We start from the raw sequence: 13425 nt of genomic DNA, 5'->3' as shown, positions 1-13425 counted from the left end.
GGACCAATAGGCAAAGTTCTCGTCCATCGGTGGCTACCGGAATGCCACCATCGATAGTAACAGGGGTATTCTGACCAAGTAGTACATCGAGGTGTTTATAAAAGTAGTGACGTATTACTGCTTAGATCATATAAACCTCAAGAAGGTTAAACAGAACAATGGAAAGGAAAATGTGATTATAAGATTAAACAGAACAATGGAAAGGAAAATGTGTTTAAACACATATTTCAGGGGTATATCCTTCCCAAGAACAAGCAGAGTATGATATCCAAGACCGGATAGAAGGTAGAAAACCACTTAGGTAAGGGGAGAGGAATTTCATGATGTTACCCATATAGTGGTGTTTGGGTAATTGAGCAGGAAACATTTAGCATTGGGCTTCAAATGTTCTCGTTGAAAATCGGAGTACCACAGACAAGCTTCGAGGTAGCATTGACATGGTCTTCAAGCAAGGTCGGACTTTGGATACACCAAGGATCCATCGGAAACAACTTAGAAAATAAGTCATACAATTTTAGCAGGGAAAAGATGAGGGTGTGGCCGACGAGCTCAGTAGCAATCCATCGACATGTCAAAAAGGATGTATTCCCAAAATCAATATGATCAAGTTTTTGTTGGGGGGAGATAAGAATGTTGTCGATGATAACATAAATCATCGAGGGGAAGGATTGTATTTCTCACCATGAATTCGATTGATATCCTGGAAAAGTTCAGAATGTTGATGATGATCACGACACATTTGTCGAGAGATTTCATGAAGATGTCACCGAGCTGAAAAGGAAGGATGAAGTGAAAGGCTATGAGAACCACGGATTCGACACAAGCTCAAAGTCAAGCTTGTTGTTCGAGGTGAAATGATAAGATGAGGAAGATCGACGTAAGCTTAGCTCATCGTCGAAAGTTGCTCCGGGCATAAGGACTAGGTAGCACAGTTAAAAGTGGACATGATAAAAATATAGCCGATCAGGCTAGGAATGATGTGATGGGGTATAAAGCTTCTCAGTATCAAATACTATGTGTAATGCCTGAAGGTAAATCGGAGTAGAGGTTGGACGGGGGAAATGATTTGCAGAGGATAAGTAATTTCAACTTACCCAATAAATGGGATCAAGGAGGAAATATGGTCGGGACCATAACTGCAAGGGATCCAATTTATGATACCGGAAGAATTATTCAAATGATTAAATATCCTTGCAAGAAGCTTTCATGATAAGTTCCACACCGTGTCCATGGGCATGAACACAAAGGTTCAGGGTCGACTCCCACTTCTACAATGCATAACCTTTCATTTTACTTCTCGCTCTTGATGAAGTTGTAGTATTGAAAATTATATCTGACGAAAGGCCAGTAGAGTATAACCCGCATAACTTTTGAGTTCACACGGATTAGGGAAGACATAGGTTCAACCCATCGGGGCATCTTAGGAACATATATCATAAATTTCGAAAATAAATAACACATGCTCGGTAGTAGAGCATGCTTGAGAAAGCGGAGGATACAATTTACCAAAAGCATTACGTATCCGAGGAAAGGCTTACAAGTTTATTGAATATGAAGGACGTTGTCGGATAAAATCCAAAAAAGGGGGTCTGGTGGTCCACAAGGGATTTGGTGTGAGCAACAGTATTCAACCAGAGGAAGAGAGAATGCAAGGAGATCAGATTATAGAAACAACTGACTAACTCAAGGCTCAATTGCAAAGGAATTATGAATTCCAAGACAAGGGATCAGAAGCAATGCTTTGAGTAGGGATGGATAGGTAGAATAGCCATATGGGTACAATCGATGGCGATTTGATTGGTCGAGATCTAGCTCATGTTAAAATGACGTCTGAGCCGGAAGGATGAATTCGAGGATCTGATTGAGGATTGTGAGCAATTTGCAAAATATTGTATCAACGGACTCAAAATGATAATGACAAAGGCTGACAATAAGATTACTAGACTTATGGTTTTAACCATAAATGCAAGCAAGCAAGAAATTCAAGAACAATAGGCTATTGAGGATTTTCACAAGAACGAATGGTATTACGAAGACTTTTGTGAAGTACATGAGTCAACTGAGGATGAGCGGATACTCGATAGGTGCACAAGGTTATCCGTAGGGGTATTCAGATGACAAGGAACTGCAAGGCACTAAGCTCAAAGGATTCTCGGAACAAAGGAGAGCAGTTCAGGGCATCTTGTAATAACAAGAGCAACAAGGAATGATTGTATGAATGACAAGTGTATATAGTTACCCATAAGGATATATCGGTGGTAGGGAGCTGCAAAGAAGTGGGCACAGGATCTCGGGACTCATCGAGGAGTACCTTCAGAGTCTTCTGATGAAACAGTCGGTCATCTGTGGTGAAGGGGCTCTCCGGGATGAAGTGGTTATGAGAACCTAATGTCAAGTTAGTAAAAATTTAACCCGAAAGGAAGAGAGATCAGAGTCCCAGAGTATAGGCGAGGAGTAAAAGATCATAATATCTCCCAATGGCGACGTGGGGCCGTAAGCCACACAGCCATGTTAGTAAAACAGTTTTCACTGACTAGACTCAACTTCGGCCAAGGAGTTTGGAAGGGGATTCCTACAGGCAGTCGGCTCTGATACCAACTTGTGACGCCCTCGATTCAATTGTACACTAATCATACACGCAAATGTGTACGATCAAGATCAAGGACTCACGGGAAGATATCACAACACAACTCTAGACACAAATTAAAATAATACAAGCTTTATATTACAAGCCAGGGGCCTCGAGGGCTCGAATACACAAGAGTCAGCGGAAGCAACAATATCTGAGTACAGACATAAGTTAGACATGTGTGCCTTAAGAAGGCTAGCACAAAAGCAACAACGATCGAAAAGGCAAGGCCTCCTGCCTGGGAGCCTCCTAACTACTCCTAGTCGTCTACGGTCTTCACGTAGTAGTAGGCATCCTCCGGGTAGTAGTAGTCTTTAGTAGCGTCGTCTGGCTCCTGGGATCTGTCATCTGGTCGCAACAACCGGGTATAGGGGAAAAAGAGGTAGCAAAGCAACCGTGAGTACTCATCCAAAGTACTCGCAAGACTTACATCAAATCTAAACCAAGTATGCATCTGTATCAAAGGAGATGGGCTGTATCTGTGGACTAAACTGCAGAATGCCAGAAGGGAAGGGGAAAGCCTAGCCTATCGAAGACTAGCATCTTCTGGAAACCACCATCTTGCAGCAACAGGAGGGTGTAGAGTAGCATAAAGTAAAGTAGCAGTAATGTTATCAACCTCGGCCAGAGATCCTTTCTCGACTCCCTGCAAGAAAGCAATCCCAGAGCCATACTATCCAAGAGTCAACACATTCCAAAACTCATCACCATCCAGTTCTCATCACAAGTATCCAGTTCTAGTTGTATCGATCGGGATACAACTCCAAGTGTCCGTTGTCGTAGGACAGGCTATCGATAGATGTTTTCTTCCCTGCAGGGGTGCACCAACTTACCCACCACGCTCGATTAACTCCGGTCGGACACACTTTCCTAGGTCATGCCCGGCCTCGGCCAAACAATACGCCGCAACCCAACCTAGGCTTAATAGAGAGGCCAGCACGCCGGACTAAACCTATGCCCCCAGGGGTCATGGGCCATCTCCCCGGGAACTCCTGCACGTTGCGAACGCGGCCGGTGAGCAGACCTAGCTACATCCTTCAACAAGGTAGGTGCTTTCCAGTCCAACCCGGCGCGTGCCGCTCAGTCGCTGACGTCTATTAAGCTTCAGCTGATGTATACAACGCAGAAGGCCCATACTATGCCCATGTGATGGTTAGTGCTATCAGGCCAGAGGCCCCTCGGATCAGATATCCAAATCGTAGTGGATTAGGAACGCGCGGTAACGAGCAGAGACTCACAATCGATGTGACCCCGTCGCCCCGTCTCGAGTACTTGCAGCAAGGGCTAAGAATGCCCGACCACGCCTCGTAAGTATCTCGCGGGCACCTTCCAGGTCAACCCGACTCCACATCACCCGCAATTAAGCTCACGCGGGTACCACTCAGGGTCGACCCGTCTTTGGTAACATGGTTTAGTGCAAAGTCATAGTAACTGTGTGTCTAACACCAAGGGGGAAACCCGAGGAATCACCCCCGGAGAATTCCACTCGATGTTGCCATCAAGGTGAACGTAAGAGGATCCACCCTCGAGGTTCACGTTTGATGGGTTGCACGACAGAGCCGTAACGGAAGTGGTTAAGGAGGAAATCACCCTCGATGACCTCGACCGTAAAGCTACACTACGGAGATCTCATCAGGAGTGATGTAAGAGGTTCCACCCTCGGCACTCGATGGTAACTCTACAGAGTCGTACAACTAGGGGGGTGATGTGCGGTGTCGGGGCCTGGACGTCGATCACGTTGATCGAGTCATCGAACATAAAGCGGAGGCAACTGGGACAAGGTGGGGTCACTGATGGATCACTAACCATCCTATACTAAGCAGTTTAGGATAAGTTAAGCAGGTAAGGTATGAAAGCAGGTAACGACAAACAGGCTATGCATCAGAGTAGGATCATACAGAAAGCAGTAGCAGTTCTAATGCAAGCATGAGAGGGAAAGAAATGGGCGATATCGGAATGCTCAAGGAGGGGTTGCTTACCTGGTGCTCTGGCAAGGAGGGGGGTCGTAGTCGATGTAGTTCGATCACAAGGGCAGCATCGGTCTCGGGGTCTACCGAAGAGAAGAGGGGGAAGAAACAGTAAATATAAAGCAAACATAGCACCACAAAGCATAACATGGCAATAAGATGTGACGGGTGTGACCTAACGCGGTAGGAGGTGAGTACCAGCGAAGGGGGGGAAACATCCGGGAAAGTATTCCCGGTGTTTCGCGTTTTCGGACAGATGAACCGAAGGGGGAAAGTTGCGTGTTCGCTATGCTAGGGATGCGTGGCGGATGAACGGGCTGCGTATCCGGATTCGTCTCGTCGTTCTGAACAACTTTCATGTACAAAGTTTTTCCATCCGACCTACGGTTTATTTTATATTAAAACTAGCAAGCGTGAACGTGTAACACACGTTTTGTTAAAATTCAAAATTGAATAAGTAGATCACATCTTGACTAATAGAATTAGTTTGCATGCATGTGAGTTGGTACACCATATCCAGTCAAAATAATAATAAATCATATATGTTTGTGCATGACATTCAGGTCACCATTACAGATAACCACAACTTATTAAAGAGACCCATCTAGATCTAATAAGAATTCCATGGGCTCTGCTCAAGCACCGCATCGAAGTTGACTATCTTGCCTAGTTCTCCTCCTATCTTGTTTGGTCGCCCCGCCCTCTCCCTTCTTTTCTAGCAACGCATCCTTCTCCAACACTGCCAAGTGGAATTCCATCTCACACAATCAACAATTATATAATATGAAAAATATTGTAAATCTACTATTACACTGAGATGGTGAGGTCAATTCAACATTTAGAAAAGATAAATCTAGTGAACTATATTTAGGTCTATGTTGCTGGAGTTGCAAGATCTTTTTTTGTTAGCATGGACATGAAACTGTTGTTAAATAAAATTGCCCCTCAAAATGATACTTATTCTCTCTCACCATAACTGGTTTGAACAAGTAATTTTGATTACTAATATTAGTTACTCAAAATATAATTTTTGTGCAACATTGCAAATTAAGTGGATTTTTAGAAATTAAAAACAAAAACAACAAATTATCCAAACTTAGAAATACATGCAAAGGAGATTAAAAGTTGGTCAGTAAACATCACCCATACATTAGTTCAAGTGTCCAAGCAAGAAGTAAATACAAGAATAGAAGCATACATCGGTCCAATACCTTGTACACAAGAAAGAATATACAAATTTACAAATCTCCTTGTTAAGGCATACTTAGGTTTTGCCCGAAAAACTAAAAGGCATACATGGGTTTAACCAGGGTGCTTAAATGTAGTAAATCTTCAATTGTTAGTCTTCAAAACATCCTCCAAAAGTTCACAAGCTTTTCTGTAGTATTTTTCTTGCAACTTCAGGAGTACCTCGTGGTATATATATGGGAAAGTGCAGATTCCTAACATCATTTAAAAGGTCATTTCAGTAATAGAATATATTTTGATAACCATATTAAGAGCTTGTAAAACTAAAAAATCATCATAGTCCCTTCTTAGTACCAAATATATGACAACCATAATATCATTTTAATCAAAAAATCTAACACCATCAGTGGAGAACTTTATGAGGAATACAAATCAACAGTGAAGGAGCATGACCAATCTCTGACATGTGCACAAGCAAAATCGTAGATGATGCCAGAACGCTTATAACCAGAAGATATAGATAGCTCACTGTAGTTTCCATTGAAAAAATTATCATACATCTTGCACCTATTGAGCAGGATTGCAAGATTATAATCAACCTACTCCAAGCACCAATACGAAGAAGAATCTTAATAATCAAGGATACTATTCTCCCTTCTTAGTAGTAGCATTTAAAAATACTCCAATCCCCAACAGCGAATTAGGAGCACAAGTATAGTCTTGTTTTTTGTTACTCTTTTGTATTTGTGAGTTTTTACCAAATCTACCATTGAGGATTCTGCCTATGAACTTACTGATGTTCATCATTTTTGTCCATTATTAATTTTTGTTGTCGCAAGTGCAGGTTCCTCTAATTGAACAAGGTGGAAAAATTGGTGTTTTCAGATTAACCCCAGATGCAATGAGCAACCAATGCTTAGTCCCATTTAGCAGCTTCCTACACCCAACCAACGGTTTGATGTGAAAGGTAAAAGAAATCTAATCAAAAGTAGTGTTAGGTAAAGAAGAACCTCACGTTAGTGCGTGGGCCTCGACATGCGTCAGAGTGTCCGGCGAGCTGCTGCAGCAGCCCGCGCTCGCGGTCCGTGCAGCATGTTCCATCAGAGGAGGAGCGGCGGCGGCGGCCCTCGCTCCTGTTGGTGGCGCGGGCGCCCCTCCTCCCATCAGTATAGCGGCTGGCATCCATGTAGAAAGCTCGCCCCCGCCAGACGTCCCGCTGCTCCCATTCACCGTCACCCTCCCCATCTCCTCCAGCCTTCCAACATTCGTCCCTGTTTCCGCACGGAATCAACGCCCCCTCGTCCTCCTCCTGCTCCTGCTCCTTTCGCCTCACGGCACGCACAGCCTCCGCCGGTCCTGACCACTGGCGCCTCCGCGCGGGCGAGGGGCGCAACCACCGGGCGGTCGCTGGGAGCAATCAATCAGATTGAGGTCGGGTGGCGGGCAGACGGGCGAGCCACCGCCCCCGAATGATTAGGGTTTGGTGGAGGCCCTACACTGGGCTCCATTCGAAGAGGGCGAGGGAAGGGGGAGGGGAGGGAGCGGGAAGGAGGAGACGACGCGGGTGGGGGAGGTGTGAGTGGTGGATTTAGTCGTGAAGGTTACCGCGGGGATGGGAATGGATGTGTGCGGGTGCGGCGTGTGGTGGTTCCTGTTTTGATTACCACTTCCACGATTGCGGTTGCTAAACAGGTGTTTTAATCAAACACATTTTAGTGGGCGATCTGGACCATATAGAGATCAATAGACGCGTAAGATGTTGTTTTGGATCTCCGCACTTCGTGCTTTTATAGTGGTAGTAGATAGATAATTTCTCCAATCAACATCATCGCAACTTAGCACAGTTCATTTTATTTTCTTCGGAAGAAGGTCAATCTTATTTCTTCTGACCTGTCTGCTCTATGGATCTTGGAGCTCAAAGCAGATGGACACATCCCAGTTCAGACTTCAGAGCATGTTTGTAAGCAAAAATTATACCTAACGATATAATTTCCGCAAACCTAATGCTCACGCATAAAGACTAAAAAGTTAATGGCTTAGCAGTTGATGGTGAAAGTACATTACAAGTTGGAGTTTCTAGTTCCAACAAATCCGGGTATTGGTTTCTGTCAGCCAACAGTCTACTATCATATCAACCAAGGTTTGTGCTTCACTTATGGAGGTAGCCAGTAGAATTTATTGGTGCATACAAGTGTATTCCAAGCTATAACATTTTAATTTAGGTTCTATTTTCATCCATCACTACACATTTTAATTTCTGTTTGTGGAAAGAAATACCTTGATGATGATGCTCGACGTAGAAGAAGTCACCATCATCTAGGTTGACATTGACATACTGTTCATCCAAATCCTCAGGGGCTGCAGACATATATCTTAGTCAAGAACTCAAGATGAGTGAGAGCAATTCAGACAGAAGATATGAGACAGGAAAGTCCATCCATGTGGTAAGTCATAGTAACCATGACTTAGAAGCCCTTACTATGTATTTAATCGTTTCAACTTCCAGAATACACATATGACAATGATTACCCTTCACCGGAACATGGCAATATCAGTATCTATATCTATGAAAAGCATGGGTGCTCCACCTCCATATCCATGATGTTCTCTAGTGGAGTTACTACTTCATACCTGCAAGAAGCAACACTTTTAGATAAAAAATGATACTGATTTCTTATTCTTATGGCATATCATTCTCCATCAAACCATTTTGTACCCATTCTATGTTAGTTTTCCAGATGTAAAGTGAAAAGGTGTTCTGGTATGAAAGATCTAACAAAGAGAGTCAAACTTTTGAATATAATTTGATGATAATGGTACATCAGCAAGAGGTTAAATGCCGCATTTGGAGTGCTAACCAAGTCTAAAAGGCAAGTGAGTCTGCCCACTCAACATGACAGAGTGTTAAAAAATGTTAATAGATTTGGAAGGTGTTAAAATCCCCTCTGAACATACCGTTATTTCTCATGTACCATATGAAGGAAATATGCCCTAGAGGCAATAATAAAGTTATTATTTATTTCCTTATATCACGATAAAAGTTTATTATTCATGCTAGAATTGTATTAACCGGAAGCATTAATACATGTGTGAATACATAGACAAACAGAGTGTCACTAGTATGCCTCTACTTGACTAGCTCGTTAATCAAAGATGGTTATGTTTTCTAACCATGGACAAAGAGTTGTTATTTGATTAACGGGATCACATCATTAGGTGAATGATCTGATTGACATGAGCCATTCCATTAGCTTAGCACCCGATCGTTTAGTATGTTGCTATTGCTTTCTTCATGACTTATACATGTTCCTATGACTATGAGATTATGCAACTCCCGTTTGCCGGAGGAACACTTTGTGTGCTACCAAACGTCACAACGTAACTGGGTGATTATAAAGGTGCTCTACAGGTGTCTCCAAAGGTACATGTTGGGTTGGCGTATTTCGAGATTAGGATTTGTCACTCCGATTGTCGGAGAGGTATCTCTGGGCCCTCTCGGTAATGCACATCACATAAGCCTTGCAAGCATTGCAACTAATGAGTTAGTTGTGAGATGATGTATTACGGAACGAGTAAAGAGACTTGCCGGTAACGAGATTGAACTAGGTATTGAGATACCGACGATCGAATCTCGGGCAAGTAACATACCGATGACAAAGGGAACAACGTATGTTGTTATGCGGTCTGACCAATAAAGATCTTCGTAGAATATGTAGGAACCAATATGAGCATCCAGGTTCCGCTATTGGTTATTGACCAGAGACGTGTCTCGATCATGTCTACATTGTTCTCGAACCGTAGGGTCCGCACGCTTAACGTTACGATGACAGTTTCATTATGAGTTTATGTATTTTGATGTACCGAAGGTTGTTCAGAGTCCCGGATGTGACCATGGACATGACGAGGAGTCTCGAAATGGTCGAGACATAAAGATCGATATATTGGAAGCCTATATTTGGATATCGGAATCGTTCCGGGTGAAATCGGGATTTTACTGGAGTACCGGGGGTTACCGGAACCCCCCCCCCCCGGGGGGGTTATTGGGCCTACATGGGCCCTAAGGGAGAAAAGGAAAGGAGGCAAGAGGTGGCCGCGCGCCCCTCCCCTCCCTAGTCCGAATAGGACAAGGAGAGGGGGGCGGCGCCCCCCCTTTCCTTTCCCTCTTCCTCCTCTTTCCCACTTCTCCTTCTCCAACTAGGAAAGAAGGGAGTCCTACCCACCGGGAGTAGGACTCCCCCTTGGCGCGCCCTCCTTGGCCGGCCGCCCCCTCCCCTTGGCTCCTTTATATACGGGGGCAGGGGGCACCCTAGAACACACAAGTTGATCTTCGTGATCGTTCCTTAGCCGTGTGCGGTGCCCCCCTCCACCATATTCCACCTCGGTCATATTGTAGCGGTGCTTAGGCGAAGCCCTGCGACGGTTGAACATCAAGATCGTCACCACGCCGTCATGCTGATGGAACTCCTCCCCGAAGCTTTGCTGGATCGGAGCCCGGGGAGCGTCATCGAGCTGAACGTGTGCCAAGAACTCGGAGGTGCCGGAGTAACGGTGCTTGGATCGGTTGGACCGGGAAGACGTACGACTACTTCCTCTACGTTGCGTCAACGCTTCCGCTTCGGTCTACGAGGGTACGTACACAACACTCTCCCCTCTCGTTGCTATGCATCACCATGATCTTGCGTGTGCGTAAGAATTTTTTTGAAATTACTACGTTCCCCAACACCATACAACCCAGAGATTTGCAATAATTACATCACCCAGTCTCAAGAGATTGACTGGTACTTCAGCAATCAAATGCAATTAGCTCCAAGTCTAGTAGGCTCTAGAAGTAAAACATATTTCTGCATAAACTTCATGAACTTGAATTGCAGTACTCTATTTCTTCTTGTCGGTGCCGATTCGCCAAGATGTGGATATTTTTTTCTGAAAATCTAATCATCTACAAATTCAGTAATAGATATAAAGGGTAAAATTAGCATACTACGTTTCTAAAAAAAAGGCAAAATTAGCAAGATATAATAAAGTAATAGAGGAAAAGGTAGTGATAGGAAGTAGCATATTTGTCCAGAATTCAATGGAATGTGGAGCACTGGGATACATACATGTTCAGAGGAAAGGGTACTTTCAAAAAGCATATTTTTGGTATGCTTTCTAGCTAGTCCATATATTTAAATAATCGCATTTGTACTTTGCTCTCGCCATAGACCGCAACAATGAGAAAGTTGAAATCCTCCCAATATTGAGCATCAAGCCATCAACCATCAACCAAGTTAAGTGCATGCTTAATTAATCCCCGCAATTAGCCCCTAAAAATATGTACCGTTTCGTCCTCACGGACATTCCCTCTGCGCAACCATCACGCCATTGCTCCTCTGCCCCATGTTGCGTCCCATGCCTCCGCTCCTCTGCCACATGCTCCTAGAAACCATCAAAACAATGAGAACTTGACATAACATGGTTGAAACATATATAGTTGAGATTTCATTGATGAGGTACATTTTTTGTGCGAATGCAAAGGAGATCTAACATATTTATGGGAATGTTCGATCTTTTTTGCAACTCCAACTGAAGAAAAAAATTGAACCAAATACATTTACAGGGATGTTCAATCTTTTTAGCCAATCCAACTAAAGCACGTCATATCCAAATAGGAAGCACCCTAAAAATTATACTTCTATAACTTGAGCTAAAAGGTCTACTGTCATGAGTGTACCAAGAAGAGCATTTATTTTGCAAGTAGAGAGGCTGCAGGGTGCCTTGTATCCATTCAACAAAAGAACAGCAGACGATTTGTCTCAATAGGAAATATTTATTACCAATAGATCTTTTAGTGGAGGGGTAAAAATTCTTACATACAGTGGGACACTCTGGAGCACTACTGTCTATTAGCAAGTGTTGTTCTCTTTGATCTTTTATATGCTAAAAGTTAGAATAATTGCAGTTTTGCAGAAAGCACTGCTCATCGTATATTCAGATTCTGCTTGTGTGTGATGACCCAGTTACCTACAGGGCTGGTGTGGATTACTAACAGGGTGACATGGTTAACTCCACAATCATGTTTTACTTTACTAATTCCATTTGACCAATACACAATTAGCACTCACAGAAATATATAGTGTTTCACCCAATAGAACGATTTTTTTAGGACTAAGAGTAGAAGGTGGCTAAGGCATGTATTTTATAAAGTTAACATACATCAGAACTATTGAAAATCTTCAGAATTCACAGACATTGTTCTTAACTTCATTATGCAGAACTATTGTAGATGCCATTGTTTTGTCAAATAGATTAACGTTTCTCAGCTATATCTAAATAATTTCATTATGTCATCTACAAATTGCCATTACACAAAGCTGCACATATTTAGACAACCATGTACTGCATTTTGTAGATGAAGAAAGAAAAGAAGCTAGCTCATGAAAAAGGATTTCGTTGAGCACCTCAGTGCACGGCTTCGTGGGCCTAATGGAGCAAAGATGAATTGAGTACTGAATCATTTAGTCAAATGATTATTAGCGCTGCTAAATGAGTTCTCAGTGTACAACTGTGCATCCTTCAATACAAAAGAGGCAGCAGTATGGAGGTTATGTGTCCGAAAAAGGAGAGCGTGCACAAAGAGGCAGCAGTATGGCGAGCGCCGCAACCCGGTACGCTAAAATTTAACACTGACGGCGCATTTGTTCCAGGCCAATATCATGCAGCCTGGGGTGTGGTGGTTCGGGATCATGCTCGGGATGTGGTGGCCTGCAAAGCTGGCCGGATGGCTCATGTCACTGATGCATTCACGATTGAGATTCAGGCCATGAGGCAAGCGGTTGACTTAGCTGCTCAGCTATCAGATGATTAGAATCGTCATTAGGAATAGTTGAGATTCAGTGTACCAAGAAACAACTATGTAAAATAAACTTACTTGGTTGTACGCTCACATTTGGCCGCCGGGAAGCAGAAGAGGAACGGCGACCTGCGGCTCGAAGGGCGCGGCGGGCGGCTCCGTCGGCGGCTCCCGCGGCGTCGCGGCGGCGTCCCCGGCGGCGGCTCCCGCGGCGACCTGCGGCGAAGGGCGGCGTCCCGCGGCTAAGAGCGCGACGGCTCCCGCGGCGACCTACGGCGAAGGGTGGCTCCGTCGGTCGGTGGCTCCCGCGGCTGCCCTTCCGTGCTGTGACTTCCGTTGGGAGGAGGAGGAGGAGGCGATAGGTCGTGCGGGCGTGAGGAGGAGTGGGCGATAGGTCGTGCGTTGTTGGCATCTCTTTTTTAACCGCGGTGCAGCGTTAGTGGCTTATTAATGCGTGGTTGGTGGTGTTAAACACTGAAGGATTAAGAACCATTAGATCTTATTTAATGATGGACATGGTTGTTTGGATCTGCTCTTCTTTTCTTTTTATAGAGGTAGTAGATGGAATGGTGGGTAATTAAAGGGTAAAACGCATTTAGTATGCTGGAGGGATGTAGACCATCAGATTGCAGGTTTCGATGGATAAGATGATCTGGTTCTCCGCCCTCTCTTTCTTTTATAGTGGTAGTAGATTAAAAGATTTAAATCATTTTTACGATTTATTTAATTAATTTAATCAACATTATCCAGAACAGTTCATGCTGACGTCAGCATGACATCAGCAGTCAACAGAGAAGTCGATTGGTCAA

At 44.0% G+C, this 13425-nt stretch overlaps 1 protein-coding gene across 1 annotated transcript; it reads right to left on the bottom strand.

The window, feature by feature from the left end:
* Positions 1-5721: 5721 nt before the first annotated feature.
* LOC125518871 lies at positions 5722-13028 on the bottom strand. Its single transcript, XM_048683748.1, has 5 exons — positions 12711-13028; positions 11105-11202; positions 8373-8415; positions 8062-8142; positions 5722-6038 (listed from the first exon to the last, which is right to left on the bottom strand). Exons 1-4 carry the CDS (start codon positions 13026-13028, stop codon positions 8101-8103), a joined length of 501 nt encoding a protein of 166 aa, XP_048539705.1. The 3' UTR covers positions 5722-6038; positions 8062-8100.
* Positions 13029-13425: the final 397 nt, after the last annotated feature.

The sequence above is a fragment of the Triticum urartu genome, chromosome 7, assembly GCF_003073215.2.
Source record: "Triticum urartu cultivar G1812 chromosome 7, Tu2.1, whole genome shotgun sequence".
Lineage (NCBI taxonomy): Eukaryota > Viridiplantae > Streptophyta > Magnoliopsida > Poales > Poaceae > Triticum > Triticum urartu.
The sequence above is the reverse complement of the archived record's forward strand: the minus strand, read 5'-3'. Positions and strand labels throughout refer to the sequence as shown.